The sequence below is a fragment of the Uloborus diversus genome, chromosome 4, assembly GCF_026930045.1.
Source record: "Uloborus diversus isolate 005 chromosome 4, Udiv.v.3.1, whole genome shotgun sequence".
NCBI classification, from domain to species: Eukaryota; Metazoa; Arthropoda; class Arachnida; order Araneae; family Uloboridae; genus Uloborus; species Uloborus diversus.
This window is the reverse complement of record NC_072734.1, coordinates 105,369,174-105,389,297: the sequence shown is the minus strand read 5'-3', so window position 1 is coordinate 105,389,297 and position 20,124 is coordinate 105,369,174. Positions and strand designations below refer to the sequence as shown.

Genomic DNA, 20,124 nt, shown 5'->3' with positions numbered 1-20,124 from the left:
AAAATTACTTAACATGTTAGTTAAAAAATAATAATAATTAAATAAAAAAAAAAACACTTGGAGTCTACACTTAAAAAAATTAAAAACTAATTGCTCAATCCTTTGATTAAGAAAAGTTGAGGAATATTTTACGACACTGCTAACACAACGAAAAACCGTTCCATGGAACCCAAAACCTAAACTAAGAAACCTTGTAAAAGAATGATGAACGATTCATTTGATACGAAATACTCTCTTTATTATTGTATTTTCATGGGTTTAAGGCTCTTTGGTTCCTCATCAGAAACATGGTGAAAACTCGAATTCTTTTTTTACTTTTCCCTTTTCTCGGCATTTTTCATGCAGTCATAATTCTGTATAAGCCCTAAGCATGTTTATTATGCGCATGAAGTCCAATAATCCTGAAATAAAACGAGTTTTTTTAGCACTGTTGACACTACGTAGTGGTCAAAATACCCGCAGCCGGACAACTGATGGGTCCGTTGCCAAACCGTAAATAAGGTCCATGACGGATTTGTGTATCTAGTTATACTACATTTAGGGCTGAAATATAAAATTGGAAAAGTGTAATGAATTACAACGCAAAGTTTCTCTTAAGATGGTAACAAAAATGTACAGTTGTATGAAAATCTGAAGTTTTATTAAACTTGGAAATGAATAGTAGAATTTATATATATTGCTTTTGAAAGTGTTTGAAGGAAAAATGCATGATGTCACAATTCAAGTTTAATACTACTGTAGTTCTTACACGGTGTCCTGGAAAAGACTGACTGTTTCCAAAAATTCATAACATGAGAACGATTAATGATAAAAAACAAATTCCTGCAGAAAATTCATGTGTGCTAAATTTTCCCCCTCAGAGTTCCAAATTTTTGTTAAAAATGTTTCAATAGATGGCGCTGCACATAAGTAAGCCTGTAAATCAAAAAAGAAGAATTGAAATTCGCCGATTTTTCCTCCGATTGCGACACATGATTACAGCCAACTATTGCTTGAAAATATTGTTTTGTTCTTATGTTTATTGTTTTTGAAAAATTATATGATGTAATTTTCTATCTTTTTTTTATTTACGGGCTTACTATCTGTAGCGTCATCTAATAGAAAAATTTTCGACTAAAATTTGGAACTCGGGAGGGGGGGGGGGGATTTACGGCCCACCGCATGAATTTTCTGCAAGAATTTTTTTTTTTTTTTGTCATTTACCGTTTTCCTGTTATAATTTTTTGAAAACAGTCGGTCCTTTTCAGGACACCCTGTATTAAACTAAAGTGAGATGATTGGCTGCAGGCATGTCTTTTGAGTTTATTTCATGGTATAAAGGAGTTTATTTCTCAGTTTTACTTGTCAAGACTTTTCAATTACTGTGCTACTCCAATCATCATTAATGCAACAGGCCTGATTTTTTTTTTAAGGACAATATATGAACTTATAAACAACTAGTTTTTTTTAAATTGATATCTTTCTCGGAACGTCATGGTAAAGTATCAAATAAGAGGCTTCCTTATTTATCTACTTTCTTCTTGCATCATAAGATGAACAAGTCTAAGAGTACGAGTATAAAAGTAAATCGAAGCAGTTTTTCTTCTCTAAATGTATTTCTACTTCTCTGTGAGTGTGTTTCAACTAAAGAGTTAGAATCGATGGGATTCGGAAAAAGTTTAAGAAAAAAGAGTTTTCTATCGCCGTAAAATAAAAATTTCAAGTGTGTAAAAGTAACGAAAGCAGATTTTTTTCTCAAAAAGAACTTGTCCTGATCTCTTTCTCTCTTCATTTGTATAGTAATATACGTTTATCAATTGCAAAACAACAATTAATGCTTTCTCGCTTCTACTTATGCTCTGTCTTGCCATATAGTATCTTAGAACAATTACTTGGATCACATAAAAAAGTTCTAAACCTTTTAATCTTGAATAAAAAAGAGATTGTCTAAAGTATCAAGTTTCCTCTATTAATTGGATTAGTTTTGACATGTGTGACATCATGCACTCTCCGTTTCTTTGCAATTTCGAAGTCTATTTCGCAATTTTGATTTTCCAACAAGATTGGAACAAACTTGGTCCTTATTTGGATTGGTTTTTCTTCACAGCAGGGCAAATTCACATGGAGCCCCTCCACCCAGGGCATCATCCTGGGCGCATTCTATTACGGCTACATCTGCACGCCCCTGCTTGGAGGCCGTCTCTCTGAGCTACTGGGAGCCAAGTGGTTGCTAGGAGGAGGAATCTTCTTCACTTCACTTCTCACTCTCATCACCCCATATGCGGCGGAATTCGGTGTCACAGCCATGGTCGTTCTACGCATCATCATCGGAGCGGCACAAGTAGGTCAAATATGGTGGTTAAATTAACAGTTTATCTTGTGCAAAAAAAAAAAATCTTCACACTGGTACCTAAAATAAACTTTCGCACCGGTGAGAGTTCACAAGCATGGTGCAGCTAAACTAGTAAAGTGACGGTTAATGTTAAGGTAGTAAGCTAACGGTAACAAGTGCAAAACTTTAGTCTCTGAATTTCGTAACCGGTCTTCCGGTATATGCTTCCATTTTAAGTTCTTTTCCCTTTTCAGTCACAAAGCAAAGTTTATCTTTTATTTCACAATATCAAAATTAAAACTCGATTTAAAATCAATTTAAAATCATTAGATTTTTTAAAGCCGAGAACAAATATTGTTAACACTATAAACAACCAAACGACTAACTAAACCAGCGCAGAACAATTGCGTTTTACTCCCCCCACTAGACACTAGGCGCGGATACAAGGAAGAGGTGATGAGGGCGATCGCCCTTCCCCAGAGGGACTCTTCACTGGTAATTTTTCGCCACTGAAGCTTAAAAAATGCAATTTTAGACGGTTTTGGGTGTTAGGAGAAAGGAAGTTTGGGGCTCTCCAACGCATTTTTTTTTTTTTTCTTTTTGGAGTTGAAGTCCGAAACATTTGTGATCAGTATTTGTAAGCCAGGACATGCAGTAAAGGGCAGGTATTTAACATCAATCGTCCCTCCCACCTTGACTAATGTCTGGATTCGCCCTAGCGTAAACACCTTGCTTGAAAACTAAAATGAAATAATCGAATATGTTCTCTTTATAGAAGAATAATTATTCCACTGGCAATGTGACTTCCGGTTTAAAATCTTTTCTTTTTCAAATTCCAGGGCGTGAATTCCGCCTCCATGTACGCCATGTTCTCCCGCTGGGCACCGACTCAGGAACGCAGTCGTCTGCTCTCCATATGCACCATCGGGCAGCACGTGGGCACCATCGTCACCATGCCCGTCACGGGCTTTCTCATCCAGTACAATGTGGCCGGGGGTTGGCCCTCGGCATTCTACTTATTCGGTAAGAACACTTCTTCTAATTACAGGTGTAACATGCACTTTCAGCATCTTAGTTGTGATCAATCAGCATAAGTTACATTTGACGTTCCAGAGGAAATCATCACGTCAAAGTCTGATTATGCAATGCGACATGTGAAAAATCCCTTGAGTATTAGTTTGGCTTGGATACTCCTGGCTAGATTAAATTCCTAGAGCAGTTTCGCATCGTAAGAGCCTAAGAGCCCAAGTGCCTGTATCTGGTGAGAAACTGTGCACCAAAGTTCTGAAGTAGAATCGACTTACCGACGATAATGGTGCCTCATCAAAAAAAAAAAAAAAAAGTCTACCAGTCTTTAGGCCCGGTAGCAGAAATACACGCTGCGACGTACATCGTAGAACCTCTGTAGGAGAAAAAAAACTTTTCAAAATTCAATCCATTTTTCATATTTTTTTTAAAAACCGTAAACCGGAATTGATGAATTTACCGCAGTTGATGTTCCTTCGTGTGTTTTTTTTTTATTTATTTGTTTTATTTGTTTTAATTGGTTTATAATTATTCATTTTGAAATGACATTTTCCATCATGAAAATGTAAATCCAAAAAATAAACCTTTATTATTATTATTGGTGGCGCCATCTATTGTCTTTCTGTAGAATTTCAAAGCTGTGCGAATTGTATGCGTCTTTCTTCCTTATATTCCTTAAGTTTAAACTGTCTGATTTTTTTTTCATTTCTAAAAGAGTCTTTAAATACTACAGTTTCTAGTTTTTATTCATTGTTTCTAATTAGACTGACTTGATATATATATATATATATATATATATATATATATATATATATTAGACTGACAGATTAGATATTAGATTAGACTTAGACGGATATATATATATATATATATATATATATAATGTGTGTGTGTGTGTTCCTTTTTATTTGTTCATGTAATCAAATATCACGTGCTTTTATTTTAACACTTATTTTTCACGGAACTAATTCTGACACAGAATGCGTCTTCAGTTCTGTATTTTGATTTGTAAAAAAAGCCACTGTAAAGGTTATGGCTATAATCTGTTTAGTACAAATTTCAGACTAGTTTGACTCGCCGTCTAACTCCCTACTGATTGTTTTCTGACTTAAAATTTTAACAGCATTATATTTTTCCTTTTTTGTACCTAGATCACATTAAGAAATGAAAGTTTTCTGTTTTGAAATTGCAATGTAAACATATATTTCATAGTCAATTTCCGAGTTTCAAACATGTATACATTTCTGCAATTCGTAATGAATCTCATTGTTTGTTGTTTCCATAACTTGATACATTTAACAGCTATTTGTACTTTTCCAAAACACAAATTTTCTACTGCAGTCAATTACAGCTGAAAACGGAACATCACAATGAATGATTTTCAGTAAATAGTAATTTTATAATTGACAATTCTATTTTGTTACCGTAGAAAAAAATGTATTATTTTATTCAATGCCTTGAAGCTTTAAAAAGGTGGGGTAAAGGTAGAAAGTGCTCATTTATTGCTCTGAAAAATGCTTTCAATTTTGAATGGACACTTTTACAACAAGTGAATCATACTTCAGAATCCTTTCATGCCAACTTGAAAACGCTTCTGCTTAGTCTAATTTATTTTTTCCGCCACCTTTATGAACTACAAAAAATTTCAGGGAAAATTTCACCACAGCTTCAGTTCAAAAAATGGTAAAATAAATGTTTCACATATGAAGAAACTGTTAAGGTCAACATGCAGTTGACTCGGGTTTCCGTTTTTAAAATATGCCACTATATGTCGCCACCACAACAAAAACAAGAGAATGGGGAAAAAAAGGATTTGAATAAAAGAAACAAAATGGGATATATAAATGAAAAAACAGTTTGTTTTAAATTAAAATTACGTTCACAGACTGGGAAAAAAAATCGGAAAATGTTAGCTAAAAGTTGTGAAATCGGAAGATTAGTTTTATTTGTTTGAAATTAACATCATCTCCGTACAATAGTCAATTAGGAAAACAATATACATATTCCTTAAAACAAAAGTATTTCAGCAAAAGTGATTGGTAAAGATTTAGTTTATTCATTCTATTTCGTTATTACATTGATATTTTCTCACTTAGTTTCCTCAAATCTTTCAATAAATAATGCTAACTGCTAATCAAACAGTGAAACTTGAGAAACTAATTTTTTGCGATTATTTTGGGTCAGCAACATTCTAGTTTTGTAGCGTGTCATGATAAAAAGCAGACTTTTAGCACTATTTGTTATTATCAATGTGTTTCTTTCTTTTTTTTTTTTTTTTTTTTCATACAGTTAGGAATCGAGAAAAGTCTAATTCTGAATTTACGAACATTTATCTCTTTTTGTATGAAATAGATCTTAGGCTCTTTCCATCTTGAAACGAAATTACTATCACCATAACCCTAAGCCAGGGGTGCTAACAAGGGGGATTATGGTGTAAGTTGCGCCATCAAAATATTTGGGGGGCGGGGGGGGGGGTTAAAATTGCTTTTTATTTATTTATTTTAATTTAAATTAGGTATTTATTTTATTTTGTTTATTTTTATTTTATTTAGTTTGTGTATGTCATTGGCGTAGCACAGAAATTTTCTAATAAAATAATAATTAAAAATAATTAAATATTTAGAAGAATAAATAAATAAAAAATATTGAAAAGCGAAAAAAATTAAAAATTATTTAAAAAAAATAAATAAATAACATGAAAAAGAACTAAAAACAAAAGGAAGGGAGAGAGTTGAGGAAAATTTTGGGGGAGAATTTGCGCCATTGAACTTGGGGGGGGGGGGGGCGGGATGGGCACCCCTGCGCCTAAGCTATTACAGGAATGGGACCTGTTTGGTAGTCCGGACAGCTTTGTCGAACAGGGTGGCGACAGGAACTGTGAAAAAAAGTTCCCTGACTTTTCCCTGATTTCCCTGATTAAGTTCACCAAATTTCCCTGATTTACGTTACCAATGATAATGGTTTTCTTTCTTTGCTCTACTTGAAATCCATTGTATGTTTGTATGTATAAAATGCAGTATTTTAAACGTTTTAAGTTGTGTAAAGTTGCTGAACTAAAGATATATTTTAAAAAGATGCTACCTTTTTAATAAAGTGGTTAAAAAGAAAAAAAACCAAGACAATTTTTTTTGGGCGGGGGGGGGGGGGGGACCTACAAAACAGTATATTAAATTTTTATACAATGGAAAGATTATAGAAAATTAAAAAAAAAAAACTTTACTTCCAGAAACCACTTAGCATAAGAATTTTAAGAAACTATTAAAATTGCTCTTAAAAACATATGTGTTTTTATGATAGAACTAAAAAGTAATTGAAATTATTTTGAACTAAGTTTTCAAACAGTATAATAATTGTTGCAAGAGTAACAAATAATAGTGAAAGAATAGAATCAATGTAGTTATTCTTATATAACTAATTGACATATTTATGCAAAACAGATGAAACCATTTGACATCCATTCATAGGGAGCTTTTCTCTAATCAAGAACATAGGTTTTAATGAATGAATACAGCATTTTAACAATAAAAAATAAAGATATTTACTTAAATACACAAGTTAACTCTATTTCAAATAATTTCAGTATGCAACGAAAAAAAAATCTTAGATTGCTTTTGTAAAAAACAACTTTGAAATGCAAGAAAAAAAAAAGCAATTAGTTAATATCAAAATATATAAAAGAAGAATACAACTTGGTTATAAAATTAAAGAATTACTTAAGTCTGAAGAAAAGAAAACCTTTATAATCTGCGGTGACAACAAATAGTATAACGGCAAAAAACAAAGTTTTTTTTTTATAGAAAATTCAATTTTAGCAATTAAATTAAAAACCCGAAGAAATAATAACTTTTAAGCTTTTAAAGTATTAATTCAAAAACCAAAGATTTCTTCTTGAAATCTTGATTACAGTACTTAATTACTTCGAGACAATGGAATAAAGGCAAAGGAGCTAAGGCATTAAGGAAGGCTTCCTCTTTGCCTGTATGGTTGTTTATTTTACGTAGCATTGAAAGCGTAAAAGGAAATTTCAAGCTAGGTAAAATAACCTAACAGACACAGAAACAATTTCAGGAAGTTCATCCTGTGGTTAATAAGTAAGATTCAATACTTTGACGTTGAGAAAAAAAGATGCACAAATATGCGGCAGTGTATAATCGCACCTCATTAATTTTACTTTTTTTTTTTGAACAGATAACTGGCGGAAAATGCGTAGGGAATTAGAGTACTTAATTTTGTAAAGCAAAAAAAAAAAAACAAAAAAAATTCTTCATAAAATCAATTTTCCCTGATTTTTTGTTATTTTTTCAAAATTCCCTGATATTTCCCTGATTTTTCCCTGATTAATAAAGTTCCCTGACTTTTCCCTGATCTCCCTGATTTCCCTGATCTGTCGCCACCCTGTCGAAGAACTGGTCTTTCTTTCGCTGTGTGTGTCTTTTTTCGCTGATATAAAAGCAATGTTTTTCAGTCTTTTTTTTTTTTTTTCCTGCTTTGATTTTGGAGAGGATGGGCATTAGGAGAAAGATGCTGTGACCCCTCCCCTTAAATCGGATAGTCAGTATTAGACAGAGTAAGAAACCGCCCTCTCACTTAATATGGGAGTACATTCATTTCTCAAAGCCAGGCGGAAATCTGCTTCCCCCTCTTGACCCCCTTCTTTCTCCCGAAATGACAGACCTGATACATACTGAAGTTTTAGTTTTGAATTTGTCTTCCCCCGCATTCTTATGCTTCTAGCTTTCACTTGCGTCGAAGAGGAAGTAGACCTAAGATCTGTGATGTCTTAATGCCTTCAGTAGCAGAAAAAAAAAGAAAAAGAAAAATTCAAAATTTTAAAGTTTCCAATTGTATTGTAAAGTTATATTTCCTTCTGTTTTTACCATTACTTTAATTTGAGCTTCAACTGTATTCATTTCTAGGTGCTGTAGGCTGCGTGTGGTTTGTGTTTTGGGTGACGCTGGTTTACAACACCCCAGCTGAGCATCCTAGAATCTCCAAACGGGAACTGATGTACATACAGCAACATCTACCTCAGACGTCAGCTGAAAGAAAGGTTAGATTTTTTTATACAATGAGCACCGGATATTTGAATCGGTGGCTAATTGAATCATCCGCTTTAATGAATCAAATCCCTCAAATACAGAATCAAATCCTGCTATAGGGCCATTCCACGGAAAACGGTCGTTTTGTCCCGCATGTGAAGACATATATTTCATTGAAAATAATACTTTAAAATATGAATCAATAAATTTGTTCTGCTTAACAGATTGCAAACTTATGTGTGATTCCTTAAGAAAAAAATTTCGTCTTAGCCTTTAAAATTAACTTTTTAACAAAATACTAGAAAATCGCCCGTCAAGGTATGAGGGGTGAAAATTGCTTCTACATTTGATCGAAGGAATTGCCTGTTTGGTGATATTTTGATGGTTGAAATTTTAACCCTAACTCCATTGGATGAACCCTTAACTCCAGTAGATCGCGTTCATTGTTGACCACTTTTTCGTTTCTTCATTCTCTTAAAATGGCAGTCTTACCAGTAAAACAGTTCAGTTACCAGATCGAGTTCAGCCTGTTAAAATAAAGCATTTCCCTGCATGTCAAACGCTACCAAAAATATAATCAAGTTATCATGTCGAGCTTGCCCTTGAGCTTGAGTTAGCAAGCTTGAGCTAGTCCCCTCATTGTTTTCAGGGGCCCAAAAATGACTGAAAACTCGTTTAAAAATCTGGTTTCTGCTTTTAAATGCATTTTTTCAAAAATGCATCATCAAATCTCAAGAAATTTTCGTCGCATCGGGCGAAATGGCTTTGTGAACAATGCTACCTTATTAAAATTTTCGTCAAATTCATCTGCTTTTATGTTTCTTCATTCCCCTGAAATGACACAGTCTTACCAGTAAAACGCTTCGGTTACCGGATCCAGTTCAGCCTTGTCACAGTAAAGCCTTTCCCTGCATGTCAAGCATTACCAAAACATATTATCAAATAATCATGCCATGGAGCGAGTTTCATTATTGATGACGTCAGGAGCGTTACTCGGTAATTGGTTATTATATATTGATATGAACCGGACAAACTGTTGACTTTTCCGTGGAATGGCCCTAATACCATAAAAAATCTGCCGGATTTTTGAATCAAACACGACGCTTAAATGAATCAAGATTATGTGACTAACCCTTCCGCAGAAACATGTGGTTCCTCAGCGCAGTCTTTTGTTCTTTGTCTTCTTTTAGGAAAGTTACTTTTTTTTTTTTTTTTGTGAACGGTGAAAAGAGGGGGAGGCAAAGTGTTGTTCTTTTCTGGACTTTTTTCTTGGGAAAAGTCAAAACAAAACCAGTGAGATGGAGAGAGACATGGTGTCGATGGACCTTTGTGCTCTAGGCTTTAATAGATGGCGTCTACATGAGGCAACGGAGGTGCGAATTCTAATGCCTATAGGTAGTTTTATGGCATTGAATGAAGAGTGCCTAATTTTCTACCTATTTTTAGCAATCAACAGCATATAAATTTGAATTTACGAAAAAAAAATCTTTAAATAATCCGAGAATCAACATTTTGACTGAACGGCGAAGATACTTTCACAATATTGTATCTTAAGTAAGTTACCGTCCTATAGCCAGGGCTAAAGCAGAAAAACATAAAATACTCCGCCAGCTCAGCCAATTCCAACCGAGGACTGCAGTTTCGTGCTTATTAGCACTCATCAGCCCGGCATAGGAGTAACTGAGCTGGAGGTGGAAAACCACTTAAGGAAGCCTAGAGTGCGAAACAAACTGGTAGCTAATACAGAATTAGCACGGACCAGACGAGTGACCGAAACAATGGTTCGGTTCAACTCGGAAGATTGAAGGCAAGGTAGGTACAGTAAGTTACCGCCCTATAGCCAGGGCTAAGGCAGAAATACATGAAATACACCGCCAGCTCAGTCAATTCCAGTCGAGGACTGACGGTGTATTTCATGTAATACTGTATCTTGTTTGACAAGGAATTAAATAAAATTCTCTTAAATTTGCATTTAGAATACCACTTTGAAATAAAAAAATACACATTTTTGCTTTATTGAACCAGCCATTTTATTGAATCAACACAGTTTGAAACAAACATGATTTAAATAAGCGGTGGTCATTGTAATAAGTTTATTCTTAAATACAGATATACTGATGTAAAAAAAAAGGTATTGTTGACCCCGCTTAATAGGTTAACGGGTAAATGAATGCTCCGTTTATAAGTGTAAAACTTTTTGGAACCGAATATTTTCCCATAGACGTAATGTTAATGGTCTCAGTTTAACCGAATTACTTCCTCGGATAACCCAATAAGACAGATCAACTTTTGTATAGCTTGTCCACAGAGAGATGGTGGTTGAACTGGAAGCGGAAACAGACCACTTTATCTAATAATAGCATCAGCGAGACCGCGTTAGCAGAGAACTCTCAAACAATAAAGTTTCACTGATAGTACGATCTCGCTGATTCTATCTGTTACAAAATGAAGTGCTACGTTGGTGCTTCCAATTCATTCGCCATGTCTCAGTGTTCGAATTATAAGTACTTTTGCCAGGAAGAATTTCGAATTAGTTAGAAAAAGAAATTAAACAACATGAAAATAAAAACAGAAAGGTTTTCTTCAAATTTATTTTCTTATTTTTAAGTCAATGTCTATCACTCAATGGTTATAGAAGACAAAAGGATTTCCAGAAAAGTGATAAAAGGGGTTTTTATTAATTTTGGAGACAGAAAGCGGGAGAAGAAGTTTAGCAGGTGCGTGGGACAGGAAGTGGAAAGTCCAAACATTTTGTTAGTAGCCCAAACAAGTTGCACAAAACATTATTAATTGATAAATTTTAAAATTGCAAATGAACTGAAACGGTTGAAGCAAAATCTTTACTAATAATAAAGCTGAAAGTCTCTCTTTCTAGATCTCTTTCTGCCTGGATCTCTGTGATACGCATAGCACCTAGGTCGTTCTGCCGATTTTCATGAAATTTTGCACAGAATTGGTTTATAGCATGGGGGTGTGCATCTCGAAGCGATTATTCGAAAATTCGATTTTGTTCTTTTTCTATTGCAATTTTAAGAAAATTTTACCGAGCAAATTATCACAACGTGAACGAATAAGTTACCAAATTATCATAACGTGGAACCGTAACATGGGCAAGCAAATGAACATAGCAAATTGGCGAGAAATTCATCATCCATTATTTGTAAGTATACTGGCGAACCAAATGATCTTTTAATTTTCAACAACGGGCAAAGCCGTGCAGGTTCCCTTAGTGTTGAATAAAACAGAAAGTAAAAAGGTTCGAAATGAATACATTGTACTGCACTGAGAAAAAAGAAATTTGAGATGGATTGAGAGTAAAAAAAATTGAAGATGGATGTAATCCAAAAAAAAAAGAAAAAAGAAATTTTATCAAGTGCATCAATACAATGTTTCAAACTGCTCACCGTTCAAAAGAACGGTCGTTTATTTTTTACGTGAATGGATGGATCCAGGATCCCATTTTAAGGATTCGTTCTTTTTTACCCGTTCGATCCCTAAATGTTATTAAAATAGAAAAGTGAAAACTATGAGAGAGTAGATGTGCAATGTTCGTAAAGTTTGCAAAGACGAAATTGTTTCTATAAGGAGGGGGGGGGGATAAACTACTGTAAGTTTTTTAAAAACAGAAATGTAATTGCAGTTGAGAGCTGCAAGAACATGTGGAAATTTTAACTTAACGAAAAGCGAGCATTTCGCACATAATTTAAAAGGTCCAATGATTTTAAGCATAAGGAAAGAAATTTTTGTAACTTTTTTTGAATACTAGTATATTTAACTAAAAATATTAACAGAAAACAGTTTCTTCTTGTTCAAATGTTCGCAGACGCGATACGGAATTACCTAATCCAAAATTACATATACTTTTATAATAACTCAACAGATGGCAGCACTAAAAGCGAAACTTCTTTCAGTTTGGAAAGAAAACTTCGGAGTTTTTCGGTACGTAATATCAAATTGAAACCTAAGTCGAATGAAAAAAAAAAAAAAAAAACAATCAGTGTTTTAATTTTCTGTGTTTGTCAGAATTTGTCTAAATTCAAGAGCTGTAAACGCGACATCGTCCTGTCAACGTTTTTCTGTTCATTTTGAAACGTGTTATAATCAATAGATACTTGACGCTGATATTTTTTAAAGGTTTTTGTTTTTTAAATTAAATTTGAGATTTACCTTGCAGACTTTACTTGGATTTTTATTCCCTCTTAAATATGCTTCATAGACAGTTGAAAGAATTCGTGCTACCGGGATCCCGACTAGCGAAATGTTACTCAAATTGCTGTAACTTCCAGGCAGCTTTTTTACCGTGAAATTGTTGACATATGGTGGGATTTTCGAACCTGTCTTCAGCCAATCTGGGTAGATTTTTAAAAAGTATGGTTGTAAGTGGGGGGGGGGGGGAGGAGGACATCCTTAAGAAAATTCACTTTTTTCATGTAAGAAATTGCGTTCTGTGTTTAGACAATAGAAACTATGATCGAGATAGCTGAAGGGAAGTCCCCCCCCCCCCCACTAGAACATTAAAATGCTCGTCAATGTTTTTAGGGGAGTAAAGTTCATTTTGAAAGAGTCAAATCTAAAGCAGCTGTAACCGAAAAATTATAAACTCCAATGAAATGAAAGATGACCGAGATAGAAGAGATGCCAGATGACTCGACTGATTTTTAACATTTGATATTTTGTGTTAAAAAAATAACACTTTTTAAAGATTAATCCCTTTTGCTTCCCCATTCTCCACGATACTGTTTTTATCTCTATATATATTTTAAAAAATAAATAAATAAAATAACGTCAAACAAATTGTGAAATTCTCTTTGTGGCGGGTCTGCGTCTAGGAGATCCCACTTTACCTACAGCCTTGAAATTTTGTACAAATTTACTTCGAGCCCCGGAGGTTTGCACTTGGGGTTTTTTATTTTAAATTTCGAATAAATATTTTGTAATTAATTTTTTAAGCTGTAATTTCGTGTAAAACTGCCTATAAATAGGATCAAAGACTTCCCACACCCCTTATCAATATACGTCGTTCGAGATTTCTCGATCTGCATCGAATAAAACTCATGCCAATTTTCTCCACTAATTAGAACAGCGGATATAAGGTTTTCTACTTTCGTGAAAAGTCCTAGCCTTAACTCAATTTATTCCGGAGCTGTAGATCAAAACATATTGCTAGAGACCACGAATTTGAAAGCGACTTTTCCAGCGTGCAAAACTGCTTGGTCCTGGCATCAGGAGCCTCAGGATGCTGAACCATTATCTTAGCCTGTTGGTACAGGTTAATTGGGAATCCGGGAAAAGGGGAGCTCTTCAAAGCACTTTTCTTTTTTTTTTATTTTAAATATCTTGGTTATACATATTTCTATTAAGTTCTTCTTGTTTTCGGGTAGAAGCGGGATTGTGTTCTAATTATAAGCTCACAATTTAAAATCTATTTTCTACGCGAGAGGGGGGGGGGGATTTTCATTTTGTTCGAAATAGAACTCGTAACGCGTTTTTAAATATGGTTCTTTGTAATAGATGATTTTATTCTTGGCGAATAAATTAAGACTGCAGAGCAATCTTCGAGGATTTGTGAGCGTCAATTATCAGGGGGCGAAGCCCCTTAGTTTAATGTAAAAAGGTTTAAAATACGCTTTATTGCGTTTTTGAAGCATATCTTCAATGCACGAAACACGCTTGTAAGGGCGTTAAAAAATATCGATGAATAAGACTCCTTACCATCGGGAAAAAAACTAAATATATATGTTCTTGTTTTCTTTTTGAAATGTCTATCAAGAACATTTCAAGAACTTTTTTTAAATTAAAAGGGTTTTGATGGTACTTACTATCTTTTTTTTTCGTTCTTTTTTTTTTTTTCTTTTTTTAAATCTCTCTCCCCTTTTAACATTCTATTCTGGTGATTTATTTTAGTTATTTTTAAAACTAATTTTATTTACAATTATTTTCGTTTTAACATTTTCAATAAAACTTGTTTTGTCTTTTTTTTTTCCAAGTTACACTTGATAGAAAGATATAAGTAACCAAAAACTATATGCCGTTGTTTCAATCATTAATTTTATTTATTCATTTTTTTAAATAAAAGATTAAAGAAAGATTGGGGAGGGTTTTTATTTTTCATTTCTCTTAAGTTTCTTGATATCGTATTTATTAATTCCAGTTTTTAAAATATTTTTTGTATGCTTAACAAATATTGTTTCACTGATAAATGAATGGATTCAGTAGTTTTTGCTAAACTATTTTCTATTCATTACCTAATCTTTCTTTTTTAACTATTGAAGGACGTAATTTAATGACAAATCTGTTAATTTGTTTGTGCGTCATACCTCATACAGCAGATCAGTCCGAAAGCTCTCTTTAAGATGAATGTTTACTGAGATTGTAAGGCTAATTGCCGAAAACAACTAACATTCCGTCAAAATCAAAATTTTCATTTTTTTATCTCTACACATTTCCTTAAAGGAGAGAGTGTTGCGTCACAATACGACGTGAGTAAACGTAAAACCAAGATGAAACCGCTTAATCTAACAACTTTCTGATGAATCTAGTTTGCGGTTCAGAGTAGGCTTTCGACCTTTTTTGTATTTCCTAGTAAACGCCCAGGACATAAACCCGCCGCTAACCAAATCACGTCATTCTTTTCATCCGATGTGAGAGCAATGCATGTGACGTCACGATGTCGTCATCGTTTTGATGAATGCTTACAAGTGCATTTGGCTTTGAAATTTTACGAAGTATGGGTAAAAGGGGGATGTTCAAGTATAAAGTTTACCTCCTTTCATTTTCATTTTATATGAATGCAAAAGCTGCTTTGATGTTGTTAGAGTTGAGTTTAATTTTTACTTGGTTTAAATTTAATTGAGAATTTGATTGAATCTGTCATCTAGTTGTAGCATGCCGACAATTTAACCACGTTCCTAGTTCAACATATTATTACTCGGATTAAGTTTGATTGATAAATTGATTGGATCCTGTAATCTAGTTGTTCAGTTCCAATTTTTTCCGCCCAACCCTAAAACAATATTCAAAACTCCATTACATCATTACCAGTGGCATCGCTGCGGGGAGGGGGGGGGGTGTGCCCCGGGTGTCACTCGTCTGGGGTTGTGGTACCGTAAGCGGAATTTCAAGTTATTGAAGAATATAAAACTAAAATACGTTTTTCAGTCTACAAATTTGAAAATTTTCCGGGGGGAGGGCGAACCCACGAGTTTCTCTTCCCCACCTCACATGATGGAGTGAACATTATACTCAGGATTTGGTTCTTGTTGTCAATACTTAGACTAGTAGTTACTTCCTCATCGACCGCCGCACCCAGCCGTGCGGGGGGCCCGCTACGCGGACCCCCCGGGCGGTGGAACCTAAGGCCTACGGCTAAGAGGTGGGGTGTGTGCGGAGAAAAGTAGTTACTTCCTCGGGGGTCATGGCACACTAACGAGGTACGGGGAGATATACCGTATCTCACGGTGAGCAAGACCCACACATCAAGGGGTAAACTCCCAGCTGGGCTGACGCCCAGCACGGGGACCTTCCCCGGCGCAATAAGCATCAAGCGCGTCCGTAGCATGATACGACTATCGACCGCCGCACCCAACCGTGCGGGGGGCCCGCTACGCGGACCCCCCGAGCGGTGGAACCTAAGGCCTAAGGCTAAGAGGTGGGGTGTGTGCGGAGAAAAGAAAAGTAGTTACTTCCTCCGCTGCACCCAGCCGTGCGGGGGGTGGAACCTAAGGCTTACGGCTAAGTGGTGGGGTGTGTGCGGAGAAAAGTAGTTACTTCCTCCTAAACCAAAAAAAAAAACCAAATTACCTTTCCTTGTGTTTGAAATACGTTTGAACTAATTAAGGGGGAATTTCATGCACCCCTAACTTTTTTTTGGTCTCACGGTGGCCCTACACATATACTTTTAAGGAAAGTTTCATAAAAAGCGTTCAAAGTTTTTATTTATCTTTTGTACACTAGCTCACTTAAAATTTGGTTATAACACAAATTAGTTGTTTCTGAAAATAGTTAAATTTTATGTTTATATAGAACATTAAAACTCTTTTGTTTTTCGCGGTTGTAGGGGGGGGGGAGGGGTGGCACTACAAATTACCACGCTCATGTCACTCATGTTAGGTACGCCACTGTCATAATAAAAACGTTAGTTTCTCGTATCTGTAATGAAGTCGCAGAATTCACATGTCTTTTTACCACGTTCAAATTTCAACTATTTTAACACAGCCCCCTCCCCCTTTTTTTCAAAAATTTGAGTAAAAACTATGCCAGAAAAGATAAAGTTCAAGTAATAAAATGTACACAGTACACAAGTAATAACAATTACACTTCTTAATACGTAAAATTGTCGGCAATCGCATTTGACACGTACGAGTAAAGTGAATGGAAAAAGGAAATATTAAGTCGAGGTTAATGTCCTGTGCTCTACGAGAGATATTTTTCGCTGGATCGTCATCTCATTGTTTAATTAGAATGTACTACATACAATGTGCTAGGACTTAACAAGGTTGAAGATCTTTCTTTTCGTGTAAATCAATTTTGAATGCTACATAGAATGTTTCAAAAGAGCATGGGACTATGAATCTACCATTTAAATTAATTCCCGCTAAAAAGAAGACATTGTGTTGCCGCTTTTGACGTAAAAAACATAATACAATTTCTTCTAGAGAATAGGGAGAATTTAAAATCCACACGCTATCGAAGTATCAACGTCGATGCAAGAAAACTTAAATTAAACATTTTTAAAAATAGTGACTCTTCTTGAATCATAGCCAGGAACACACTTGATCAAGTCACCTGTCAAAAAAGAAAAACAAAAAGTGAAGAAAATCAATTAATTTGTTTTGGAGCAACGACGACACAGACAAACACACAGATGTACAAGCTAAACTTGTACAATCATCTTTTTGCTTTGGCGTTAAAAAATAACGACGCCATGAACAGAGCTGCCCAAATGGGGAGAGTGGGCGGTCATAGCACAGACTGCAACATTGAAATTTTTTGGGGGATATTTTTACGGGTATTGGGGGGGGAGGGTGCTCTTACTCTAGGAGGGACATTTGTTATACTTGAAGAAGAAGCCATTGTTCTTGGGAGAGGGCACCCCTACCAAAGTGTCTTGTTTCCTTTAAGGGCGATGGTGAAAGTAAAAAGAGCGAATGAAAATGAGACACGATAACTTTGATAAATATGATGTATATGAAATTTTAATATTATTATTTATTTATTTTTTTTGGTCTTTAGCATAACGCATAGTGAGTATATATCCTTCGACCCCCTCCCGTGGAAAAAATTTGAACGATACGATAATCTAGTTAAGGGGTCTCAACCTATCAGGCTCTGCCCCCCCCCCTTGAACACTGATGTAAGCTTCCCCTCCCCATATGTAGTCAATACAGAGTAGTAAAATCGGGATTTGAAACTAAAGCTGTTTAGTGCTGCAAAAACTGTGAGTCAAATGGCACTGTTTGTCCTTTACAAGTTTTTTAATATTGAGCTGTGACTGATAAATCACATTCCCAGCCACTTTCAACGTCCAGCTTGATATTTTGACGTCATGAATGCTGAAAATGGTAGATTCGCAGACATAAATTAATGAAAACTACTCTAAAAACCTCAAAATATGGCGATAATGTTAAAAACATTTTCATGTGACTGAAAAATTGAGTACATTATTGTTAGTTTTACTGTTTTACACTGTTATTTTTTCATTCACGCCACAGTTGATATACTCCTCCCCTCACCCTTTGAAAACCGCTGATCGAGATCTTGTACTAAACAATTGAATCCATTTCTTTGTGTTATGGTGGTGAGGATGAATAAACGGTATTTTGGGAAGGTGAATCGCACATCAAGCGCAGCGCACCGGTATGAACGTGTAGTCATTAATCGTTGACCAGTAGAATTTCGCTCTCAAAAGGTCAACTCCTTTTTCAGTGTGATTTTGATTCGCGAATCTAACAATCTTTCCTTTCTTTGCAGAGTCGTCCCATTCCGTGGGGGAAAATTGTTCGCTCGAAGGCCGTGTGGGCCGTGACTGTGGCCAAATTCGCCGGTACGTGGGGTTTTACATGCCTCCTGACCAAACTGCCCGCCTACTTGGCGGATGTGCTGCACTTCCCCATCCAGAAGGTGAGCTACTTCGGAGATCTTGGCAACACAACCTTACACTTTGATGAATTATTCAGATATTCAATGTAAATGCCATTTCTGGTATACGTATGAAATTAAAAACAGCACTGGAATGAATGCTATGTTGGCACGACCTAAGAAATGCCATTTCTTGTGTACGATTTTGCAACGGAATTTTTTCTGAACTTCGGTTTGTGACAATTTTTATATGTTCATCAATCTCCCCAGCTTTTCTTCTGTCCGTCTATATCATCCGTCTATACATCCCTACATCCGTCTATCTATCCATCATCCGTTTATAGATCCTTCTCTCCGTCTATCTATGTTATCAATCTCTCCAGCTTTTCTTCTATCTGTCTATCTATCATCCGTCTATGCATCCCTACATCGCTCTATCCGTCCATCTATCATCCGTTTATAGATCGTTCTATCCATCCCTCTATCATCCCTCTATACAACCCTCTATCCGTCTATCTATCCATCATTCGTCTATCTATCCATCAACCGTCTATCCATTATCCGTCTATACATCCCCCTACTTGTCTATCTATTCATCATCCGTCTATAAATTCTTCTATCCATCTATCTATCCATCAATCTCTTAATCCATCTGTGTGTTCATCTATTTATCGAATAATCGATCAATCTATTTCTCCATCCATCCTACAAATCCATCATCCATCCCATCAGTAATACAATCCTATAAATCCTGTTCAGCCATTCATCAATCTCTTAAACCTTTCTATCCATTCAGCCATTCGTCTATCACTATCAGTCGATCCTTCTGTAAAAACACAATGGTGCATCAAGGGGAGATTGCAGGTTCACAAAGGAACGACCGATCCGCCATCTTGAAGCTAAACGTCTCTTTTTCCTATGTCTGCTATGGTGAAGTAGCGTGTTTTGCTTCTTAATTGTGGTTTCTAATTAACTCTATGTCAATCTGCAGTCAAGGAGCATCACAACCAAGAAGCAAAACAAGCTCCTTCATCATAGTAGAAATAGACATATGAAATAATGGCATTTGGCCCTAAAATGGCGGATGTGTCGCTTCTTAAGCTACGATGTAGGGTTTTATGCAATACTACTTGCGGTTTAGACAACCTTTTGTCTAAACTTAATGCAGTTCATTGCACATTATCTGCAATCTCAGGCGTTTAAATTTTGAAAGACAGGAATATTTTCTTTTTTTGCTATACCGCTTCTGTGTGCAATCAAAACTCATCTGCATAGAACAAAATAAAGACCCGAAATCTTTAAAGCGTGAAAAATCAAATCCACGTAAAATGAGGGTCTACTGTACTATCATTAGCTCACGATGACAGTTTTCAAATTTGCTTTGCCTCACAAAATTATTCTTTTTCTATTTATAGAATGGTCTTATTAATGCCATGGTGTATACAGCAGAAATAGCAGCTATGTTCCTCTCAGGGTGTTCTTCTGATTACATAAGAAAAAAGGAATGGCTAACGAATACAAATATCCGAAAGCTCTTTGAAACCTTAGGTTTGTTTCAGTTTAAATTACAATTGTTTTATTTACACTGTATTTAAATTTTAAGAGAGCTCAAGGGAGCTCCCCTTTTGTACTCCAATTTAATGTGATTTATTTAGATTACTTAGTACTTCC

At 35.3% G+C, this 20,124-nt stretch overlaps 1 protein-coding gene across 1 annotated transcript in view; it reads left to right on the top strand.

Annotated features, from left to right (window-relative positions):
* Positions 1 to 2,190: 2,190 nt before the first annotated feature.
* LOC129221199 (sialin-like) overlaps positions 2,191 to 20,124 on the top strand; it is a 32,433-nt gene continuing 14,499 nt past the window's right edge. The window contains exons 1-5 of the mRNA XM_054855651.1: positions 2,191 to 2,320; positions 3,151 to 3,334; positions 8,254 to 8,387; positions 18,346 to 18,495; positions 19,869 to 20,001. Of these exons, the coding sequence (XP_054711626.1) occupies positions 2,285 to 2,320; positions 3,151 to 3,334; positions 8,254 to 8,387; positions 18,346 to 18,495; positions 19,869 to 20,001 (637 nt within the window). The 5' untranslated portion in view covers positions 2,191 to 2,284. The remainder of the gene's footprint in view (positions 2,321 to 3,150; positions 3,335 to 8,253; positions 8,388 to 18,345; positions 18,496 to 19,868; positions 20,002 to 20,124) is intronic.